The 23539-nt window shown below is 47.8% G+C and overlaps 1 protein-coding gene across 1 annotated transcript in view; it reads left to right on the top strand.

Annotated features, from left to right (window-relative positions):
• Positions 1-23539, top strand: part of LOC118379263 (alpha-1,3-mannosyl-glycoprotein 4-beta-N-acetylglucosaminyltransferase B) — a 188417-nt gene that overhangs the window by 71808 nt on the left and 93070 nt on the right. Inside the window, exons 2-4 of the mRNA XM_035766270.2 lie at positions 16576-16755; positions 17040-17183; positions 18343-18476. Of these exons, the coding sequence (XP_035622163.2) occupies positions 16576-16755; positions 17040-17183; positions 18343-18476 (458 nt within the window). The remainder of the gene's footprint in view (positions 1-16575; positions 16756-17039; positions 17184-18342; positions 18477-23539) is intronic.

Below are 23539 nucleotides of genomic sequence, written 5' to 3'. Positions count from 1 at the left end.
GCAGTCGATGATATAGAGTACAGTATATACGTATGCATATGAGATGAGTAATGTAGGGTATGTAACATTATATTAGGTAGCATTGTTTAAAGTGGCTAGTGATATATTTTACATCATTTCCCATCAATTCCCATTATTAACGTGGCTGGAGTTGAGTCAGTGTCAGTGTGTTGGCAGCAGCCACTCAATGTTAGTGGTGGCTGTTTAACAGTCTGATGGCCTTGAGATAGAAGCTGTTTTTCAGTCTCTCGGTCCCAGCTTTGATGCACCTGTACTGACCTCGCCTTCTGGATGATAGCGGGGTGAACAGGCAGTGGCTCGGGTGGTTGTTGTCCTTGATGATCTTTATGGCCTTCCTGTAACATCGGGTGGTGTAGGTGTCCTGGAGGGCAGGTAGTTTGCCCCCGGTGATGCGTTGTGCATACCTCACTACCCTCTGGAGAGCCTTACGGTTGTGGGCCGAGCAGTTGCCGTACCAGGCGGTGATACAGCCCGCCAGGATGCTCTCGATTGTGCATCTGTAGAAGTTTGTGAGTGCTTTTGGTGACAAGCCGAATTTCTTCAGCCTCCTGAGGTTGAAGAGGCGCTGCTGCGCCTTCTTCACGATGCTGTTTGTGTGAGTGGACCAATTCAGTTTGTCTGTGATGTGTATGCCGAGGAACGTAAAACTTACTACCCTCTCCACTACTGTTCCATCGATGTGGATAGGGGGGTGTTCCCTCTGCTGTTTCCTGAAGTCCACAATCATCTCCTTAGTTTTGTTGACGTTGAGTGTGAGGTTATTTTCCTGACACCACATTCCGAGGGCCCTCACCTCCTCCCTGTAGGCCGTCTCGTCGTTGTTGGTAATCAAGCCTACCACTGTTGTGTCGTCCACAAACTTGATGATTGAGTTGGAGGCGTGCGTGGCCACGCAGTCGTGGGTGAACAGGGAGTACAGGAGAGGGCTCAGAACGCACCCTTGTGGGGCCCCAGTGTTGAGGATCAGCGGGGTGGAAATGTTGTTGCCTACCCTCACCACCTGGGGGCGGCCCGTCAGGAAGTCCAGTACCCAGTTGCACAGGGCGGGGTCGAGACCCAGGGTCTCGAGCTTGATGACGAGCTTGGAGGGTACTATGGTGTTGAATGCCGAGCTGTAGTCGATGAACAGCATTCTCACATAGGTATTCCTCTTGTCCAGATGGGTTAGGGCAGTGTGCAGTGTGGTTGAGATTGCATCGTCTGTGGACCTATGTGGGCGGTAAGCAAATTGGAGTGGGTCTAGGGTGTCAGGTAGGGTGGAGGTGATATGGTCCTTAACTAGTCTCTCAAAGCACTTCATGATGACGGAAGTGAGTGCTACGGGGCGGTAGTCGTTTAGCTCAGTTACCTTAGCTTTCTTGGGAACAGGAACAATGGTGGCCCTCTTGAAGCATGTGGGAACAGCAGACTGGTATAGGGATTGATTGAATATGTCCGTAAACACACCAGCCAGCTGGTCTGCGCATGCTCTGAGGGTGCGGCTGGGGATGCCGTCTGGGCCTGCAGCCTTGCGACGGTTAACACGTTTAAATGTTTTACTCACCTCGGCTGCAGTGAAGGAGAGTCTGCATGTTTTCGTTGCAGGCCGTGTCAGTGGCACTGTTTTGTCTGCCTGGGAGCAAGACATCCTGGTCCGTGACTGGGCTGGTTTTCTTCTTGTAGTCCGTGATTGACTGTAGACCCTGCCACATACCTCTTGTGTCTGAGCCGTTGAATTGAGATTCTACTTTGTCTCTATACTGACACTTAGCTTGTTTGATAGCCTTGCGGAGGGAATAGATGCACTGTTTGTGTTTGGTCATGTTACCAGTCACCTTGCCCTGATTAAAAGCAGTGGTTCGCGCTTTCAGTTTCACGCGAATGCTGCCATCAATCCACGGTTTCTGGTTAGGGAATGTTTTAATCGTTGCTATGGGAATGACATCTTCAACGCACGTTCTAATGAACTCGCACACCGAATCAGCGTATTTGTCAATGTTGTTATCTGACGCAATACGAAACATATCCCAGTCCACGTGATGGAAGCAGTCTTGGAGTGTGGAATCAGCTTGGTCTGACCAGCGTTGGACAGACCTCAGCGTGGGAGCTTCTTGTTTTAGTTTCTGCCTGTAGGCAGGGATGAACAAAATGGAGTCGTGGTCAGCTTTTCCGAAAGGAGGGCGGGGCAGGGCCTTATATGCGTCGCGGAAGTTAGAGTAACAATGATCCAAGGTTTTTCCAGCCCTGGTTGCGCAATCTATATGCTGATACAATTAAGGGAGTCTTGTTTTCAGATTAGCCTTGTTAAAATCCCCAGCTACAATGAATGCAGCCTCAGGATGTATGGTTTCCAGTTTGCAAAGAGTCAAATAAAGTTCGTTCAGAGCCATCGATGTGTCTGCTTGGGGGGGAATATATACGGCTGTGATTATAATCGAAGAGAATTCTCTTGGTAGATAATGCGGTCGACATTTGATTGTGAGGAATTCTAAATCAGGTGAACAGAAGGATTTGAGTTCCTGTATGTTTCTTTGATCACCCCACATCTCGTTAGCCATAAGGCATACGCCCCCGCCCCTCTTCTTACCAGAAAGATGTTTGTTTCTGTCGGAGCGATGCGTGGAGAAACCCGCTGGCTGCACCGCCTCCGATAGCGTCTCTCCAGTGAGCCATGTTTCCGTGAAGCAAAGAACGTTACAGTCTCTGATGTCCCTCTGGAATGCTACCCTTGCTTGGATTTCATCAACCTTGTTGTCAAGAGACTGGACATTGGCGAGAAGAATGCTAGGGAGTGGTGCACGATGTGCCCGTCTCCAGAGTCTGACCAGAAGACCACCTCGTTTCCCTCTTTTACGGAGTCGTTATTTTGGGGGGGGGGTCGCCGACTGGGATCCATTCCGTTGTCCTGGTTGAAAGGCAGAACACATATTCTTGGTCGTTAGGTCGTACTGATGGTGAGTTGACGCTGATCTTATATTCAGTAGTTCTTCTCGACTGTATGTAATGAAACCTAAGATGACCTGGGGTACTAATGTAAGAAATAACACGTAAAAAAAACAAAAAACTGCATAGTTTCCTAGGAACGCGAAGCGAGGCGGCCATCTCTGTCGGCGCCGGAAGTACAGTATGTGTGTGTGTGTGTGTGTGTGTGTGTGTGTGTGTGTGTGTGTGTGTGTGTGTGTGTGTGTGTGTGTGTGTGTGTGTGTGTGTGTGTGTGTGTGTGTGTGTGTGTGTGTGTGTGTGCACACTCCTGCCCTACAGTAACCCCTCCTGCTCCTTGTGTTCCAGACATGACTCGTTGACTCAGCTAACTTCCTCTCATCTCCTCTTCTTTACTCCACAACTGCAAATCCCATCTTGTTATTGCAATGTTTTCTGGCCCAGTCTCCACCTACTGTACTTTACACCTCTACATTGTTCCTGCTTTACAGGAGAATACATTGCATCAGCAACTGTGTTGATAGTAACAACCTTTCATCCCCACTATATGGGCCCTCACAGCAACAATATTACCACCTATTAGTTTGTTATCTAGCTGACCCTACTGCTTGAAGTAGTGGTGGTGGATGGATATCTAGTCTATTCTTGGTCAGCCTCTGTCTGGGGTACAGCAGATCTTTCTCTCTTTCACTCTTCATTTTTTTATCGTTTCTCCTCTTTTCTCTCGTTCCCTCTCCGACTCTCCTCTTGAACGTTCTTTCTCTCTCTATTTTTCTCTCCCATTCTCTTTCATGCGCGCACACGTACACACACACACACAATATCTCTCCCCCTCTCTCTCAGCACCCCCCCCTCGCTCTCTGCCTCTCTCTCTGTCTCTCTCACTCTCTCGCTCTCTCTCCATCTCTCGCTCTCTGTCTCTCTCTCTCTTTCTCTCTCGGTCTCTCGCTTTCTCTCTCGGTCTCTCTCTCTCTCTCAATCTCTCTCGGTCTCTCACTCTCTTTTTCTCTCTCTGTCTCTCTCTCTCGGCCCCTCGCTTTCTCTCTCGGTCTCTCTATCTCTCGGTCTCTCTCGGTCTCTCTTGGTCTCTCTCTCTCTCTCTCTCTCTCTCTCTCTCTCTCTCTCTCTCTCTCACTCTCACACAAACTCTCATGTCGTCCCTGACCCTGTTTCAAGGAGACCCCCTAGCAGCTGAACAAATGGAGAGAGGCAGAGGGACCCGAGACTCTGAGGGAGCACCATCTGCCATTGGCCTTATAAGGGTTACTAGTTAGGGGTACACTTGTTTGGGACAGCCAGCTAGCCATGCCAATCTGTGGCCAAGCGTGACCGTGTGAGGAACCAGAGCCATGGGGATGGAAATGGTGGGCGTGTGTGTGTTTATGATATGAGTGTGTGACATGTGAATGTGTGACGTGTGTGCTTGTGCATGTGTGTGTGTGTGTTCTCTTTCCTTCTCTTATCAGTGTACTCTATCAGTCTGCCCTAGGATAATCTGATTCCCCTCTTCCTACCTCCCTCATCTCCATCCTTCTATCCCTCCCGCCTCTCTATCTCTCTATCCCTCCCCTCCCCTCCATCCATCTATTCATCCATCCCTCTATTCCTCCATCCCTCTATATCTCCCTCCCCCATCCCTCTATCCCTCCCCCCATCCCTCTATTCCTCCACCCCCACCCCATCCCTCTTTTCCTCCCTTCCCTCCATCCCTCTATTCCTCCAACCCCCTCCATCCCTCTTTTCCTCCCTCCTCTCCATCCCTCTATCCCTCTCCTCCATCCCTCCCTCTATTCCTCCATCCCTCTATTCCTCCCTCCCCTCCATCCCTCCATCCCTCTATCCCTCCCCTCCATCCCTCTATCCCTCCCCCTCACTCTATCCCTCCCTCCCCTCCATCTCTCCCTCCCTTCCTCCCTCCCTCCCCTCATCCATCCCTCCCATCCTCTCCTCATCCCTCTATCCCTCCCCTCCATCCCTCTATCCCTCCTTTCCATCCCTGCCCTCATCCCTCTATCCCTCCCTCCCCTCATCCCTCTATCACTCACTCCCCTCCATCCCTCTAGCCCTCCATCCTTCCCTCCCCTCCCTCCAGGGAAAGGTATTGATTCCCTCCATCCCTCTAGCCCTCCATCCTTCCCTCCCCTCTATCACTCACTCCCCTCCATCCCTCTAGCCCTCTATCCCTCCTCCCCTCTATCACTCACTCCCCTCCATCCCTCTAGCCCTCCATCCTTCCCTCCCCTCCCTCCAGGGAAAGGTTATGATCCCCTCCATCGCTCTAGCCCTCCATCCTTCACTCCCCTCTATCACTCACTCCCCTCCATCCCTCTAGCCCTCCATCCTTCCCTCCCCTCCTTCCAGGGAAAGGTATTGATCCCCTCCATCCCACTAGCCCTCCATCCATCCTTCCCCTCCCTTCCCTCTATCACTCACTCCCCATCCCTCTAGCTCTCCATCCTTACCTCCCCTCCTCCAGGGAAAGGTATTGATCCCCTCCATCCCTCTAGCCCTCCATCCTTCCCCTCCCTTCCCTCTATCACTCACTCCCCATCCCTCTAGCCCTCCATCCTTACCTCCCCTCCCTCCAGGGAAAGGTATTGATCCCCTCCCTTCCCTCTATCACTCACTCCCCATCCCTCTAGCCCTCCATCCTTCCCTCCCCTCTATCACTCACTCCCCATCCCTCTAGCCCTCCATCCTTCCCTCCCCTCTATCACTCACTCCCCATCCCTCTAGCCCTCCATCCTTCCCTCCCCTCCCTCCAGGGAAAGGTATTGACCCCCCCCCATCCAGGATGCATGTGCAGAAATGTGATGTGAGGATAACAGGTCTAATGGTGGTGGCCCCTCTGCCCACCACACACACACACACACACACACACACACACACACACACACACACACACACACACACACACACACACACACACACACACACACACACACACACACACACACACACACACACACACTAACCACATCCACACTACTGAGACTGACTTTTAGTTGTTTTGTGTTGAGTGAGTCTATCTTGGGGTGTCACTAAGCATGTGGATGTTAGAGCACGGCGTGTGTTAATCTTCATATGAATATTGATACAGGTCAGGTTAATTGTATGTTAGTGGCTGATTGTGTCCGTGAGTTGTGAGTGAGTGCACATGTGGCCAGACAGGCTGCAGACTGTGAGAGTGGTGTGTAATAGCATCAGTGTCTGGTGTTTTCCCGTTAGAGTTTTAGTCTGCTCTGAGTGTGGGCTGTATCATGTTCACACACACACACAGACACAGGCACACACACACAGTATTCTCTTACAACGAGTCAGGCCTGGGAACATCACCACACCACAGATGGCTGCATTGCAATCCCCAAAGCCAATTGGAGTGAGGGGAGAATGTGTGTGTGTGTGTGTGTGTGTGTGTGTGTGTGTGTGTGTGTGTGTGTGTGTGTGTGTGTGTGTGTGTGTGTGTGTGTGTGTGTGTGTGTGTGTGTGTGTGTGTGTGTGTGTGTGTGTGTGTGTGTGTGTGTTTGTGTGTGTGTGTGTGCTTGCATCTGTCCGTGTGTGTGCTCCTTGGTGCTCTGTGCTCCTTGGTGCTCTGTACTCTTTATGGATGGCACACACACAAACACATTCCTAATGGATCTCAACCTGCCAGTCACTCAACACACACTGACAGCACACGGTGACACCACAACCTGACACCACACACTGACAGCACACGGTGACACCACAACCTGACACACACACTGACAGCACACGGTGACACCACAACCTGACACCACACACTGACAGCACACGGTGACACCACAACCTGACACCACACACTGACAGCACACGGTGACACCACAACCTGACACACACATACACTGACACCACAACCTGACACCACACACTGACAGCACACGGTGACACCACAACCTGACACCACACACTGACAGCACACGGTGACACCACAACCTGACACCACACACTGACAGCACACGGTGACACCACAACCTGACACCACACACTGACAGCACACGGTGACACCACAACCTGACACCACACACTGACAGCACACGGTGACACCACAACCTGACACACACATACACTGACACCACAACCTGACACCACACACTGACAGCACACGGTGACACCACAACCTGACACCACACACTGACAGCACACGGTGACACCACAACCTGACACACACATACACTGACACCACAACCGGACACACACATACACTGACACCACAACCGGACACACACACACACTGACACCACAACGGGACACACACACACACTGACACCACAACCGGTCACACACAGACACTGACACCACAACCGGTCACACACATACACTGACACCACAACGGGACACACACATACACTGACACCACAACCGGACACACACATACACTGACACCACAACGGGACACACACATACACTGACACCACAACGGGACACACACATACACTGACACCACAACCGGACACACACATACACTGACACCACAACCGGACACACACATACACTGACACCACAACGGGACACACACATACACTGACACCACAACGGGACACACACATACACTGACACCACAACCGGTCACACACATACACTGACACCACAACGGGACACACACATACACTGACACCACAACCGGACACACACATACACTGACACCACAACGGGACACACACATACACTGACACCACAACGGGACACACACATACACTGACACCACAACCGGTCACACACATACACTGACACCACAACCGGACACACACATACACTGACACCACAACGGGACACACACATACACTGACACCACAACGGGACACACACATACACTGACACCACAACCGGACACACACATACACTGACACCACAACCGGACACACACATACACTGACACCACAACGGGACACACACATACACTGACACCACAACCGGACACACACATACACTGACACCACAACCGGACACACACATACACTGACACCACAACGGGACACACACACAGACACCACAACGGGACACACACATACACTGACACCACAACCGGTCACACACATACACTGACACCACAACCGGTCACACACATACACTGACACCACAACCGGTCACACACATACACTGACACCACAACCGGTCACACACATACACTGACACCACAACGGGACACACACATACACTGACACCACAACGGGACACACACATACACTGACACCACAACCGGTCACACACATACACTGACACCACAACCGGACACACACACACTGACACCACAACGGGACACACACATACACTGACACCACAACGGGACACACACATACACTGACACCACAATGGGACACACACATACACTGACACCACAACCGGTCACACACATACACTGACACCACAACGGGACACACACATACACTGACTCCACAACGGGACACACACATACACTGACACCACAACGGGACACACACATACACTGACACCACAACGGGACACGCACACACACTGACACCACAACCGGTCACACACACACACTGACACCACAACCGGACACACACATACACTGACACCACAACGGGACACACACACACACTGACACCACAACCGGACACACACATACACTGACACCACAACGGGACACGCACATACACTGACACCAAAACCGGACACACACATACACTGACACCACAACCGGATACACACATACACTGACACCACAACCGGACACACACATACACTGACACCACAACCGGACACACACATACACTGACACCACAACCGGTCACACACATACACTGACACCACAACCGGACACACACATACACTGACACCACAACCGGTCACACACATACACTGACACCAAAACCGGTCACACACATACACTGACACCACAACCGGACACACACATACACTGACACCACAACCGGACACACACATACACTGACACCACAACGGGACACACACATACACTGACACCACAACGGGACACACACATACACTGACACCACAACGGGACACGCACACACACTGACACCACAACCGGTCACACACACACACTGACACCACAACCGGACACACACATACACTGACACCACAACCGGACACACACATACACTGACACCACAACCGGACACACACATACACTGACACCACAACGGGACACGCACATACACTGACACCACAACGGGACACACACATACACTGACACCACAACGGGACACACACATACACTGACACCACAACCGGACACACACATACACTGACACCACAACGGGACACACACATACACTGACACCACAACGGGACACACACATACACTGACACCACAACGGGACACGCACACACACTGACACCACAACCGGTCACACACACACACTGACACCACAACCGGACACACACATACACTGACACCACAACGGGACACGCACATACACTGACACCACAACGGGACACACACATACACTGACACCACAACGGGACACACACATACACTGACACCACAACGGGACACACACATACACTGACACCACAACGGGACACGCACACACACTGACACCACAACCGGTCACACACACACACTGACACCACAACCGGATACACACATACACTGACACCACAACGGGACACACACATACACTGACACCACAACGGGACACGCACACACACTGACACCACAACCGGTCACACACACACACTGACACCACAACCGGACACACACATACACTGACACCACAACGGGACACACACATACACTGACACCACAACCGGTCACACACACACACTGACACCACAACGGGACACACACATACACTGACACCACAACGGGACACACACATACACTGACACCACAACCGGACACACACATACACTGACACCACAACGGGACACACACACACTGACACCACAACGGGACACACACATACACTGACACCACAACGGGACACACACATACACTGACACCACAACCGGACACACACATACACTGACACCACAACCGGACACACACATACACTGACACCACAACCGGACACACACACACACTGACACCACAACGGGACACACACATACACTGACTCCACAACCGGACACACACATACACTGACACCACAACCGCACAGGCACAACACTGACACCACAACCGGACACACACATACACTGACACCACAACCGGACACACACATACACTGACACCACAACGGGACACACACATACACTGACACCACAACGGGACACACACATACACTGACACCACAACCGCACAGGCACAACACTGACACCACAACCGGACACGCGCACACAGTGACACCGCAACCTAACACTGATACACAGTGACACCACAACCGACACCACATCCTGACACACACACTGACACACACACTGACACAGAGTGACACCACAACCTGACACACGCTGACACCACCTACTGACACCACACATCCGTAAAGCTCAGGGGGCAGACTTCACAAGACTCTTTCTCTCAAGTGAGGAGGAAGAGGAGGATGATGATGAATGCTTTGATCAGAGTAGATTGGTGGGCCACGATCCAACATTGCTATTACTCACATTCCCTCTCCCACCAGTGGCGGGGGTGACGGTGTATCACTCACACACATGCATTGGCGTCACATACATTCACACCCAGACACGTCCATCGCGGTCACACACCTCACTGTGACAATCTATGTGTGTGTGACAGGGCTCGCGGTCAGGCAGCGGATTTTGTTGTGTTAGAATGTGTGTGTGTGTGTGTGTGTGTGTGTGTGTGTGTGTGTGTGTGTGTGTGTGTGTGTGTGTGTGTGTGTGTGTGTGTGTGTGTGTGTGTGTGTGTGTGTGTGTGTGTGTGTGTGTGTGTGTGTGTGTGTGTGTGTGTGTGTGTGTGTGTGTGTGTGTGTGTGTGTGTGTGTGTGTGTAAGTTGAGTGGGTTGGTGTGTTTCAGTTTTAAGTGTGTGTCAGAAGTGTTGCTATTGAGGACAGTGGGTATGCAGAGTGGATTAAATGACCTCAGTCTTTGTTGATACATGTGTTTGATGGACCACTAATCTAGGATTACTGTGCGTTAGTCTGTTTCAGGCTGAGTACAGTGAATTAGTTTATCGCTTTGTTGGTTTTAGTGTGTCAATAGCAAACCTCTCAGATGAGTTAGATCTTTCGCCGAGTTATGAATATTTATTGATGTATTTTCAAATCATCAGTTATAGGCCTTTGTGTAAAAGTAACTATCCGTTTACCTCTAAGAAGTAAACAACAGGAACAGGAAAGGCCGATGGAGCATCTAGAATGATGATGTCACCAACCATCAACACTACCAGGCTCATGTTACTGTTAGACATATACATTCCATGTGCTGAACTGTGACTCTCTCACTACCTTGGCTGGATGTGTACATGTGTACTCCTAGTGTGAGTAACTTAGTAGTGTGAGTAGTTTGGTTTCAGTCTTTCCTAGTTTTAATACTGCTTTTGGTACTTGTCGTTAAAAGGGTTTCTCTTTACGAGATACAGCTGAAGCACAATGTCTAAATAACATAAATGTTGACCCCATCCTCATATGAATTCAGAGGGTTTTAGAGACAAATGGAAAAAGAGGCAGGAAAACCATCTGAAGTCTTGATGAATCCCCTTGTTTTCAGTGAATATTGCATCAGCCTGATCTGTTGAATAGAGAGAGAAACATGTCTTCAGATGTGATAATCCCCTATGTAGTGATGTCTGCAGTTGTGTAGATTTGACCTGTTGTGGATGCTGATGTCAATCAATGATATCATTTTGATGATTGTCTATTTGTTAAAGAATGTAAGATGCGTATTAGCTGATTGGGTCCTATTGTGGAGGGCTTTTGGAAAGGTATTTAAATCCTAGGTGATGCATGCACAGGTGTGCGCAATCACAAACACACAAACAACCACGGACACCCACAACCACAGACACTCACACACACACAAACACAGCTATAGGTCAAAGGTTAAGACAGATTGAAGACGGGTTTCTATTTCCCATGATCCTCTAAGGCCCCAGACCTGAAGAACCATCCAATGAGAATCATATTTGCTTCATTGACTTACATTCGCTAGCTATCACTAGCTTATACAGTGCTTTCAGGAAGTATTCAAACCCCTTGACTTTTTCCACATTTTGTTACGTTACAGCCTTACTCTAAAATGGATTGAATTGTTTTGTTTTTTTTCATCATCAATCTACACACAATACCCCATAATGACAAAGCAAGAACAGGTTTTTAGGAATGTTTGCTAGTTTATAAAAAATAAAAACCTGAAATATGACATTTACATAAGTATTCAGACCTTTTACTCAGTTGAAGCACCTTTGGCAGTGATTACAGCCTTGAGTCTTCTTGGGTATGACACTACAAGCTTGGCATTGTATTTGGGGAGTTTTTCCATTCTTCTCTGCAGATTCACTCTGTCAGGTTGGATGGGGAGCGTTACTGAGCAACTCTTTTCAGGTGTCTCCAGCGACGTTCGATCTGGTTCATGTCCGGGCTCTGGCTGGGCCACTCAAGGACATCATTTCTTTACATACCTATTGTTCACCTAATACCTTTTTTGCACTATTGGTTAGAGCCTGTAAGTAAGCATTACACTGTAAGGTCTACTACACCTGTTGTATTTGGCGCACATGAAAAATAAACAAAGCACCCCCACAACATGATGCTGCCACCCCCGTGCTTCACGGTTGGGATGGTGTTCTTCGGCTTGCAAGCCCCCCCCTTTTTCCTCATAACATAACGATGGTCATTATGGCCAAACAGTTCTATTTTTGTTTCATCAGACCAGAAGACATTTCTCCAAAAGTACGTTCTTTGTCCCCATGCGCAGTTGTAAACCGTAGTCTGGCTCTTTTATAATGGTTTTGGAGCAGTGGCTTCTTCCTTGCTGAGCGGCCTTTCAGGTTATGTCGATATAGGACTCGTTTTACTGTGGATATTGATACTTTTGTACTTTTTTCCTCCAGCATCTTCACACGGTCCTTTGCTGTTGTTCTGGGATTGATTTGCACTTTTCGCACCAAAGTACATTCATCTCTAGGAGACTGAACTTGTCTTCTTCCTGAGCAGTATGACGGCTGCGTGGTCCCATGGTGTTTATACTTGCGTACTATTGTCTGTACAGATGAATGTGGTACCTTCGGGTGTTTGGAAATTGCTCCCAAGGATGAACCAGACTTGTGGAGGTCTACAATTTTTTCTGAGGTCTTGGCGGATTTCTTTTGATTTTCCCAAGATGTCGAACAAAGAGGCACTGAGTTTGAAGGTAGGCCTTGAAATACATCCACAGGTACACCTCCAATGGACTCAAATTATGTAAATTAGCCTATCAGAAGCTTCTAAAGAACTGACATAATTTTCTGGAATTTTCCAAGCTGTTTAAAGGCACAGTCAACTTAGTGTATGCAAGCTTCTGACCCACTGGAATTGTGATACAGTGAATTATAAGTGTAAACAATTTTTGGGAAAATGACTTGTGTCATGCACAAGGTAGATGTCCTAACTGACTTACCAAAACTATAGTTTGTTAACAAGAAATGTTTGGAGTGGTTGAAAAACTAGTTTTAATGACTCCAACCTAAGTGTATGTAAACTTCCGACTTCAACTGTATATAGACAGGTGGGTGCCTTTCCAAATCATGTCCAATCAATTGAATTTACCACAGGTGGACTGCAATCAAGTTGTGTAAACCTGTCAAGGATGATCAATGGAAACAAGATGCATCTGAGCTCAATTTCGAGTCTCATAGCAACAGGTCTGAACACTTACGTAATGAAGGTATTTCTGTTTGTTTTTTTAATGCATTTGCAAAAAATTCTACAAAACTTTTTAGAATATTTTTTTAAATTTTTAGTCCAGATGTCTGAATACTTTCCAATTGCACTGTACATCACTGGTCTGTGTACATACATGTATACAATCAGAAAATAAGAGTAACATAACGCACACACACCCCTAAAAAATAACACACACTGTGCATTTACACACATTCTCTCTCTCTCTCTCTCTCTCTCTCTCTCTCTCTCTCTCTCTCTCTCTCTCTCTCTCTCTCTCTCTCTCTCTCTCTCTCACACACACACACACGCCAGAAGCAGGTCATGATGAGGTTAGTCCTTTGCATAGTGTAATATATTCCAGAGCCATGCATTATGCATTAGGTTCCTTATTGTTTTGCAGCGATGCAGCATGCTGCCACCCATCTAGATGGGCTCTGTAATCACTTAATACACAACCGTCCAGTGATTAACATCATTAAGATACAGGAGATAAATAATTATGCAGAATGATCATTAAAACTCCACATTAGGATGGGGGAAGTGTGTGTGTGTGACTAGATTTTGCAACTAGCTCTCACGGTCTCATGCCAAAATGAGACGTTCATCCATGTTTCTCAAACGTTTCGGTTCCCACGTCATCTCCCGATGTCCTCAAGACATGGATGGACGTCGAATACGGACTTGTATCACGGGTGACTTGGCAGAGATTTTGTGTGGGAGCGTTTGCTTCCTCTCTTTCTGTCTTTATCTGCATCTACGCAAATTGGTATTTGGTATTTTATTAGGATCCCCATTAGCTATTGCAAAAGCAGTAGCTACTCTTCCTGGGGTCCACAAATCACACACAACCTCAGAGTGTGGTAACATACTCACACACACACAAACATAGACACACACAATCTTCTTCACCATACCACATTTTGGCAAGGCATTCTCTGAGTGATTGCTCGTGTTGTCTCTTTGGGGTTTTGCCACACTCGAGAAAACAAAAGAGATGTGACCTGAGAGAGCAAGACAGACGGCGAGAGCAAGACAGACTGGGAGAGCAAGACAGACTGGGAGAACAAGACAGACTGGGAGAGCTAGACAGACTGGGAGAGCAAGACAGACTGGGAGAGCAAGACAGACTGGGAGAGCAAGACAGACGGCGAGAGCAAGACAGACTGGGAGAACAAGACAGACTGGGAGAGCAAGACAGACTGGGAGAGCAAGACAGACTGGGAGAGCAAGACAGACTGGGAGAGCAAGACAGACGGCGAGAGCAAGACAGACTGGGAGAGCAAGACAGACTGGGAGAGCAAGACAGACTGGGAGAACAAGACAGACTGGGAGAACAAGACAGACTGGGAGAGCAAGACAGACTGGGAGAGCAAGACAGACTGGGAGAGCTAGACAGACTGGGAGAACAAGACAGACTGGGAGAGCAGAAGAGAGGGAGTCAGAACCACCGATAGAGAGGGGAAAAGGAGAAATAATCTTAACACAGTGTTGCAATATGTTGACATCGTTCCCTAGCAGTCCCTAATACTATCAATGCTTTAGAGAGCCAAACTCAGGTGTTGAGCCTGTGTGTCATCATATCTGTTGCCACAGCGGGATTTTTGTTTCCCCAGCTTCATGCTATTAGACACTCTATCTCTCTTCTACACTTTCATCTCTCTCCTGGCACTTTCCTCCCCACTCTCCTCTCTACTTTCTTCCCTAATTTCCTCTCTAATTTCCTCCCTACTTTCCTCCCTAATTTCCGCAAGAAGTGCATAGGCGTGACAAAATTCCCGAGAGCGAAAGAACTTTGTCTCAAAACAAGTTCCACCATAGCTGTCAGCATAGACGACTATTCCACCCCTGTTCCCTTTTTTGATGTTGTAATATTGCTTGATTTTTGACTGCCTCTCAGTAGGTGTGTACAATTGATTGGATTGTCTTTGTACCTTTCCACTTAAAGTCCCTGCTGTCCCATCTCAAGCCTGGGTTGCTGTACGGTTAACGAGGTGTGCATCAGGGCTAGGTGATGTCAGGGATTACGCCGGGGTTTAGGCTCAGATAGCATTAGTGAAACACGAGTCCCATGTTTCCTGAGATTTCGCTTTTTTCTGCTCTCTCTCTCTCTCTCTCTCTCTCTCCCACCCGCTTCAATTTGACGCGATCTGCAGAGCTGTACGTGTCCTGTGTGTCTGTGTGTGTGTCCATCCCAAGGTGTGTGTATGCATATCTAGTGCTGTGCGTAACCATGCATGGGCATGTGCTTGCGTGAGTGAGTGAGTGTGTGTGTGTGTGTGTGTGTGTGTGTGTGTGTGTGTGTGTGTGTGTGTGTGTGTGTGTGTGTGTGTGTGTGTGTGTGTGTGTGTGTGTGTGTGTGTGTGTGTGTGTGTGTGTGTGTGTGTGCGTGTGTGCGTGTGTGTGTTCAGTTCGGAGAGAGGGCATCTAGCATAGAGTAGCGAGCCACAGCAGTATAACCCCGTTCTCTTTTATTTGAGAGCAACGGGAAGAGGAATAATGAGAAAAATGAAGGTGGAATAGAGGAGGGGAGGAATATGAGTGAGAGCAGCTTAGAGAGGGAGGTCTGTGACCTGGAAACACCTGCTCTGCTTCCCAAAATGTCACCCTGTGTAGTCCATTACTTTTGAGGCTGTCCATAGCAGAGTTATATCATACTCTGTTGTTCACAGAATATCCTTGCAGCATGTCGTTAAATATATGTATTATGTTATTCGTATGCTTTATGAGCAGTGAATGTATTGGCCTTCAAGGAGTCGAAACCTTGTAATATTATGCACAATTGCAAATCACAGAAGAAGGTTAATAAGATTCAAGAGAACGCTAACACTTTTATTTAACAAACCACTCTCCCTCCTCTCTCTGTAGGTGATGTGGTGGACATTTACCAGCGGGAGTTTCTGGCCCTGAGAGAGCGTCTGCACTCTGCCGAGCAGGAGAACCTGAAGCGATCCAAGGAGCTCAACCTGGTGCTGGACGAGATCAAGAGGGCCATCGCTGAAAAGCAGGCCCTTAGGGACATCAATCGCACCTGGGCCAGCCTATCTGGTAAGAGGAGAAACTAATTTGAACCAGTCAGAAGCAGTAAGAGTTAATCAGAACCAGTCAAAACCAGCCAGCGCTATTCAGAACCAGTTGGAGGTAGTCAGAGCTTGTCAGAACCAGTACGAACAAATCAGATTTTTACATTTTGACCCCCTTCCGACCCCTGTGTGTTTGTGCGTGCATTCGTGTGTATAAAAAACAATGTGTGTGTGTGTGTGTGTGCTCCGCGTCTGTGTGCGTGCATTCGTCTGTGTGTGTGGTGTGTGCATGTATTCGTTGTGTGATAGATGAGACCAAGCTGAAGCTGTGGAACGTGACGACCAGTAAGAATGTGCTCCAGCTGCCCAGTATCTTCCATCACCTGCCCCATCTCCTTACGAAGGAGAGCAGCCTGCAGCCTGCTGTGCACGTGGGCCAGGGACGCACCGGGGGTCAGTACACACACACATACACGTTCATCCCCATCCTTTCCTAGTTCCACCTCTTCCCACCCTTCCTCTGACAACATTACCAGTGTGCTCTGTCCTGCATTGGTTATTTCTCCTTTCATCACCTCCCTCTCTGGCTCTCTGTCCAGCATTGGTTATTTATCCCTTCATCACCTCCCTCTCTGGCTCTCTGCCCCACTGTGGCTGTACCAGTAGCCCAGTTAGACTTCCCCCTCCCTGGGGAGCGAGCCTCCTAACCCCCCACCCCCCACCCCACCCCATAAACCTCCACTCCCTTGGAGAGGCCGTCCAAACTCTCCAGACAGCCAGCTAGACACTCAAAGGGGCCAATAATGAATGTGTGTGTGTGTGTGTGTGTGTGTGTGTGTGTGTGTGTGTGTGTGTGTGTGTGTGTGTGTGTGTGTGTGTGTGTGTGTGTGTGTGTGTGTGTGTGTGTGTGTGTGTGTGTGTGTGTGTGTGTGTGTGTGTGTGTGTGTGTGTGTGTGTGTGTGTGTGATTTACGTTTAGGCCACCAAACCCCATCTAAATGGATTACGCGGGCCACGTCCATGAGGGTACCTTGTAGAGCGCGAGCCAGGACTTTACCGCTAGCTCCCCTCTAGTAATTGCAGTACGTTTTATGGGCGTAATAAATGGAGAAGACGGCCACTAGGGTCTACTTATGTTAGCTCACAATGGGAGAGGAGGAGAGGGTGAGGAAGAGTACAGGGTTGTAGAATCAACTGTTGCTGCACAAACATGGCTATTGATTTGGACTTCCTCCCCAAGAGAATGGGATGTTGGTAAAATATACCTGAATTGTAGTTCGGCCTTGACTATTTATTATTCTCTTGCATTTGATCAGTCATTGCAGGGCATTGTTATTTTTCACGGATGTGCAGAATGTGTTGACAACATTGTACCATTGTGCTTGTAAGTCCTTCAACTACTCTCCCCTACCCATACTCCCTCCAGCCCTTCTCTCATTTCTCTCTCTCCTCGTCTAGTTAGCTTTCTTTCTCACCCTCTCTTCAGAAAACAAGTGATTCTGTCTCTGTTGTGAAATATATACTGACTGGCTCATTCCACCCAATCTAGCACATCATTGGTTCCTTCCCTCCCTGTACTGACTGTGATCGGTCTGTGTGTGTGTCTGTCACAGTGTCGATCGTGATGGGCGTGCCCAGTGTGAAGAGGGAGGTCCACTCGTACCTGACGGACACCCTCAGCTCTCTGATGACAGAGCTCAGTGCGGCAGAGAAGGAGGACTGTGTCATTGTGGTCTTCATAGCTGAGGTGAGATAAAAACAGAAATGTTCGTGTTCTGCAATGACGTCTCTGCCCTCTGTCGTCCCTTCAGGAGCTTTTGATGTTATTCGGTGAACTCTGTGTGTGTGTGTGTGTGTGTGTGTGTGTGTGTGTGTGTGTGTGTGTGTGTGTGTGTGTGTGTGTGTGTGTGTGTGTGTGTGTGTGTGTGTGTGTGTGTGTGTGTGTGTGTGTGTGTGTGTGTGTGTGTGTGTGTGTGTGTATTTCCACATGTATTTATTAAGGATCCCCGTTAGCTGCTGGGGTCCAGCAAAATAAAGGCAATTATACAATTTTACAAACATTACAATACATTCACTACTGATTTCACGACAGATAAAGTGCTTGCCCTCAGGCCCCTACTCCACTACCACATAACTGCAACACAAATCCATGTGTCTGTGTGTGTGTGTGTGTGTGTGTGTGTGTGTGTGTGTGTGTGTGTGTGTGTGTGTGTGTGTGTGTGTGTGTGTGTGTGTGTGTGTGTGTGTGTGTGTGTGTGTGTGTGTGTGTATTTCCACATGTATTTATTAAGGATCCCCGTTAGCTGCTGGGGTCCAGCAAAATAAAGGCAATTATACAATTTTAGAAACATTACAATACATTCACTACTGATTTCACGACAGATAAAGTGCTTGCCCTCAGGCCCCTACTCCACTACCACATAACTGCAACACAAATCCATGTGTACGTGTGTGTATTGTGCGTACGTTATCATGTGCCAGACAGCTCGGTGTGCCAGACAGCTCGGTGCATTCAACATGTCAATACTTCCCACAAATACAAGTAGTGAGGAAGTCAATCTCTTCTACACTGTGAAACAGGAGAGAATGACATGCTTATTATTAATGTCAGCATATTATTCATTTCTGTGTACAATCATGGCCAAAAGTTTTGAGAATGACACAAATATTAATTTCCACAAAGTTTGCTGCTTCAGTATTTTTGTCAGATGTTACTATGGAATACTGAAGTATAATTACAAGCATTTCATAAGTGTCAAAGGCTTTTATTGACAATTACATGAAGTTGATGCAAAGAGTCAATATTTGCAGTGTTGACCCTTCTTTTGCAAGACCTCTGCAATCCACCCTGGCATGCTGTCATTAACTTCTAGGCCATATCCTGACTGATTGCAGCCCATTCTTGCATAATCAATGCTTGGAGTTTGTCAGAATTTGTGGGTTTTTGTTTGTCCACCCGCCCCTTGAGGATTGACCACAAGTTCTCAATGGGATTAAGGTCTGGGGAGTTTCCTGCCCATGGACCCAAAATATCAATGTTTTGTTCCCCGAGCCACTTAGTTATCACTTTTGCCATATGACAAGGTGCTCCATCATGCTGGAAAAGGCATTGTTCATCACCAAACTGTTCCTGGATAGTTGGGGGAAGTTGCTCTCGGAGGATGTGTTGGTACCATTCTTTATTCATGGCTGTGTTCTTATGAAAAATTGTGAGTGAGTCCACTCCCTTGGCTGAGAAGCAACCCCACACATGAATGGTCTCAGGATGCTTTACTGTTTGCATGACACAGGACTGATGGTAGCGCTCACCTTGTCTTCTCCAGACAAGCTTTTTTCCGGAGGCCCCAAACAATCGGAGAGGGGATTCATCAGAGAAAAATGACTTTACCCCAGTCCTCAGCAGTCCAATCCCTGTACCTTTTGCAGAATATCAGTCTGTCCCTGATGTTTTTCCTGGAGAGAAGTGGCTTCTTTGCCGCCCTTTTTGACACCAGGCCATCCTCCAAAAGTCTTCACCTCACTGTGCATGCAGATGCACTCACACCTGTCTGCTGCCATTCCTGAGCAAGCTCTGTACTGGTGGTGCCCCGATCCCGCTGCTGAATCAACTTTAGGAGACGGTTCTGGCGCTTGCTGGACTTTCTTGGGCGCCCTGAAGCCTTCTTCACAACAATTGAACCGATCTCCTTGAAGTTCTTGATGATCCGATAAATGGTTGATTTAGGTGCAATCTTACTGGCAGCAATATCCTTGCCTGTGAAGCCTTTTTTGTGCAAAGCAATGATGACGGCACGTGTTTCCTTGCAGGTAACCATGGTTGACAGAGGAAGAACAATGATTCCAAGCACCACCCTCCTTTTGAAGCTTCCAGTCTGTTATTCGAACTCAATCAACATGACAGAGTGATCTCCAGCCTTGTCCTCGTCAACACTCACACCTGTGTTAATGAGAGAATCACTGACATGATGTCAGCTGGTCCTTTTATGGCAGGGCTGAAATGCAGTGGAAATGTTTTTGGGGGGATTCAGTTCATTTGCAGCAGACTTTGTGAAAATTAATATTCGTGTCATTCTCAAAACTTTTGGCCACTGCCATGCTGCCCTGTTCTGAGCCAATTGCAATTTTCCTAAGTCCCTCTTTGTTGCACCTAACCACACGACTGAACAATAGTCCAGGTTTGACAAAACTAGGGTCTGTAGGACCTACCTTGTTCATAGTGCTGTTATGAAGGCAGAGCAGCAATTTGTTATGGACAAACTTCTCCCCATCTTAGCTTCTGTTGTATCAATATGTGTCAAGTGCAGCGTCTGGTTGCTCCTCATTACACACCAGACCATTCAAATATTCAGCAAATATCAACAACACAGGAATCAGTACAAAACGTATTGTATGACCTTATTATACACTATATTAGGCCCAGCCTTTGGAACTTTGGTTTTCCTAGATATGGCTACTGTATTGTGATCACTACATCCAATGGATGTAGTGTGGTGAATACATGTTGATGATTTCATTCCTGTGCTGTTTGTAACTACCCTGGTAGGTTGACTGATAACCTGAACCATGTTGCGGGCACTAGTTACAGTTTGAAGCTTTCTCTTGAGTGGGCCTGATGAAAGCCGGTCAATATTTAAATCACCCAAAAAATATACCTCTCTGTTGAAATCACTTGGTGGTCTATAGCATCTTCCCACCAGAATGGGCTTTCGTTGAGGCCGATGAACCTGTAGCTATATTACTTCAACATTATTTCACATGAGATCCTCTCTAGGCTTTACAGGAATGTGGTTCTGAATATAAACGACCACCTTTGGCATTTCTGTCCTTCTGTAACCATGTATTGCTACCACTGTATCATCAAAGGTGTTATCTAAGTGAGTTGCAGAGATGGTCAGAATAGGAATATCATCTGTTACTAGCAAACTACTGATTTCATGAACCTTGTTTCTTAAGCTGCATATGTTAAAGTATGCTATTTGTTGTACTTTTCTGGGATGCTTAATAGTTTTTTATTGCTTTACTGGGAAGGTAGACATGCTCATGTTATTTATGTTAGTGCAGGGTGAGCTGTACACAGTGGACTTCCTACTAGGGCACACCGCCTCAGTGCTAACAGTATCAGTCTGGTTCATAAAATCAAATCAAATGTATTTGTCACATACACATGGTTAGCAGATGTTAATGCAAGTGTAGCGAAATGCTTATGCTTCTAGTTCCGACCATGCAGTAATATCTAGTAAGTAATATAACCTAACAATTTCACAACAACTACCTTATACACACAAGTGTAAAGGAATGAATACGAATATGTACATAAAAAATATATAAATGAGTGATGGCTGAACGGCATAGGCAAGATGCAGTAGATGGTACAGAGTACAGTCTATACATTTGAGATGAGTAATGTAGGGTATGAATAATGTAGGGTATGAGAACATTATATAAAGTGGCATTGTTTAAAGTGGCTAGTGATACATTACATCAAGATGGCAAGATGCAGTAGATGGTATAGCGTACAATATATACATTTGAAATTACTAATGTAGGATATGTAAACATTATATAGTATAAAGGGACGAGTGATAAATTGATTACATCAATTTTTCCATTATTAAAGTGGCTGGAGTTGAGTCAATATGTTGGCAGCAGCCATTCAATGTTAGTGATGTCTGTTTAACAGTCTGATGGCCTTGAGATAGAAGCTGTTTTTCAGTCTCTCGGTCCCAGCTTTGATGCACCTGTACTGACCTCGCCTTCTGGATGATAGTGGGGTGAACAGGCAGTGGTTCGGGTGGTTGTTGTCGTTGATTATCTTTTTGGCCTTCCTGTGACATCGGGTGGTGTTGGTGTCCTGGAGGGCAGGTAAGTTGCACCCGGTGATGCGTTTTGCAGACCTCACTACCCTCTGGTGAGCCTTCCGGTTATGGGTGGAGCAGCTGCCGTACCAGGCGGTGAAACAGCCCGACAGGATGCTCTCGATTGTGTATCTGTAGAAGTTTGTGAGTGTTTTTGGTGACAAGCCAAATTTCTTCTGCCTCCTGAGGCGCTGCTGCACCTTCTTCACAACGCTGTCTGTATGGGTGGGCAATTTCAGTTTGTCTGTGATGTGTACGCCAAGGAACTTAAAACTCTCCACCCTCTCCACTACTGTCCCGTCAATGTAGATAGGGGGCTGCTCCCTCTGCTGTTTCCTGAAGTCCACGATCATCTCCTTTGTTTTGTTGACATTGAGTGTGAGGTTATTTTCCTGACACCACACTACGAGGGCCCTCACCTCCTCCCTGTAGGCCGTCTCGTCGTTGTTGGTAATCAAGCCTACCACTGTAGTGTCGTCTGCAAACTTGATGATTGAGTTGGAGGCGTGCATGGCTTGGTGGAGATGTTGTTACCTACCCTCACCACCTGGGGGTGGCCCATCAGGAAGTCCAGGACCCAGTTGCACAGGGCGGGGTCAAGATCCAGGGTCTCGAGCTTGATGACGAGTTTGGAGGGTACTATGGTGTTAAATGCTGAGCTGTAATCGATGAACAGCATTCTTACATATGTATTCCTCTTGTCCAGATGTGTTAGGGCAGAGTGCAGTGTGGTTGAGATCGCATCGTCTGTGGACCTATTTGGGCGGTAAGCAAATTGGAGTGGGTCTAGGGTGGAGGTGATATGGTCCTTGACTAGTCTCTCAAAGTACTTCATGATGACGGACGTGAGTGCTACAGGACGGTAGTCGTTTAGCTCAGTTACCTTCGCTTTCTTGGGACAGGAACAATGGTGGCCCTGTTGAAGCATGTGGGGACAGCAGACTGGGATAAGGCT

This window comes from Oncorhynchus keta, chromosome 4 (genome assembly GCF_023373465.1).
Source record: "Oncorhynchus keta strain PuntledgeMale-10-30-2019 chromosome 4, Oket_V2, whole genome shotgun sequence".
NCBI lineage: Eukaryota > Metazoa > Chordata > Actinopteri > Salmoniformes > Salmonidae > Oncorhynchus > Oncorhynchus keta.
This window is presented reverse-complemented; position numbering and strand designations above follow the sequence as displayed.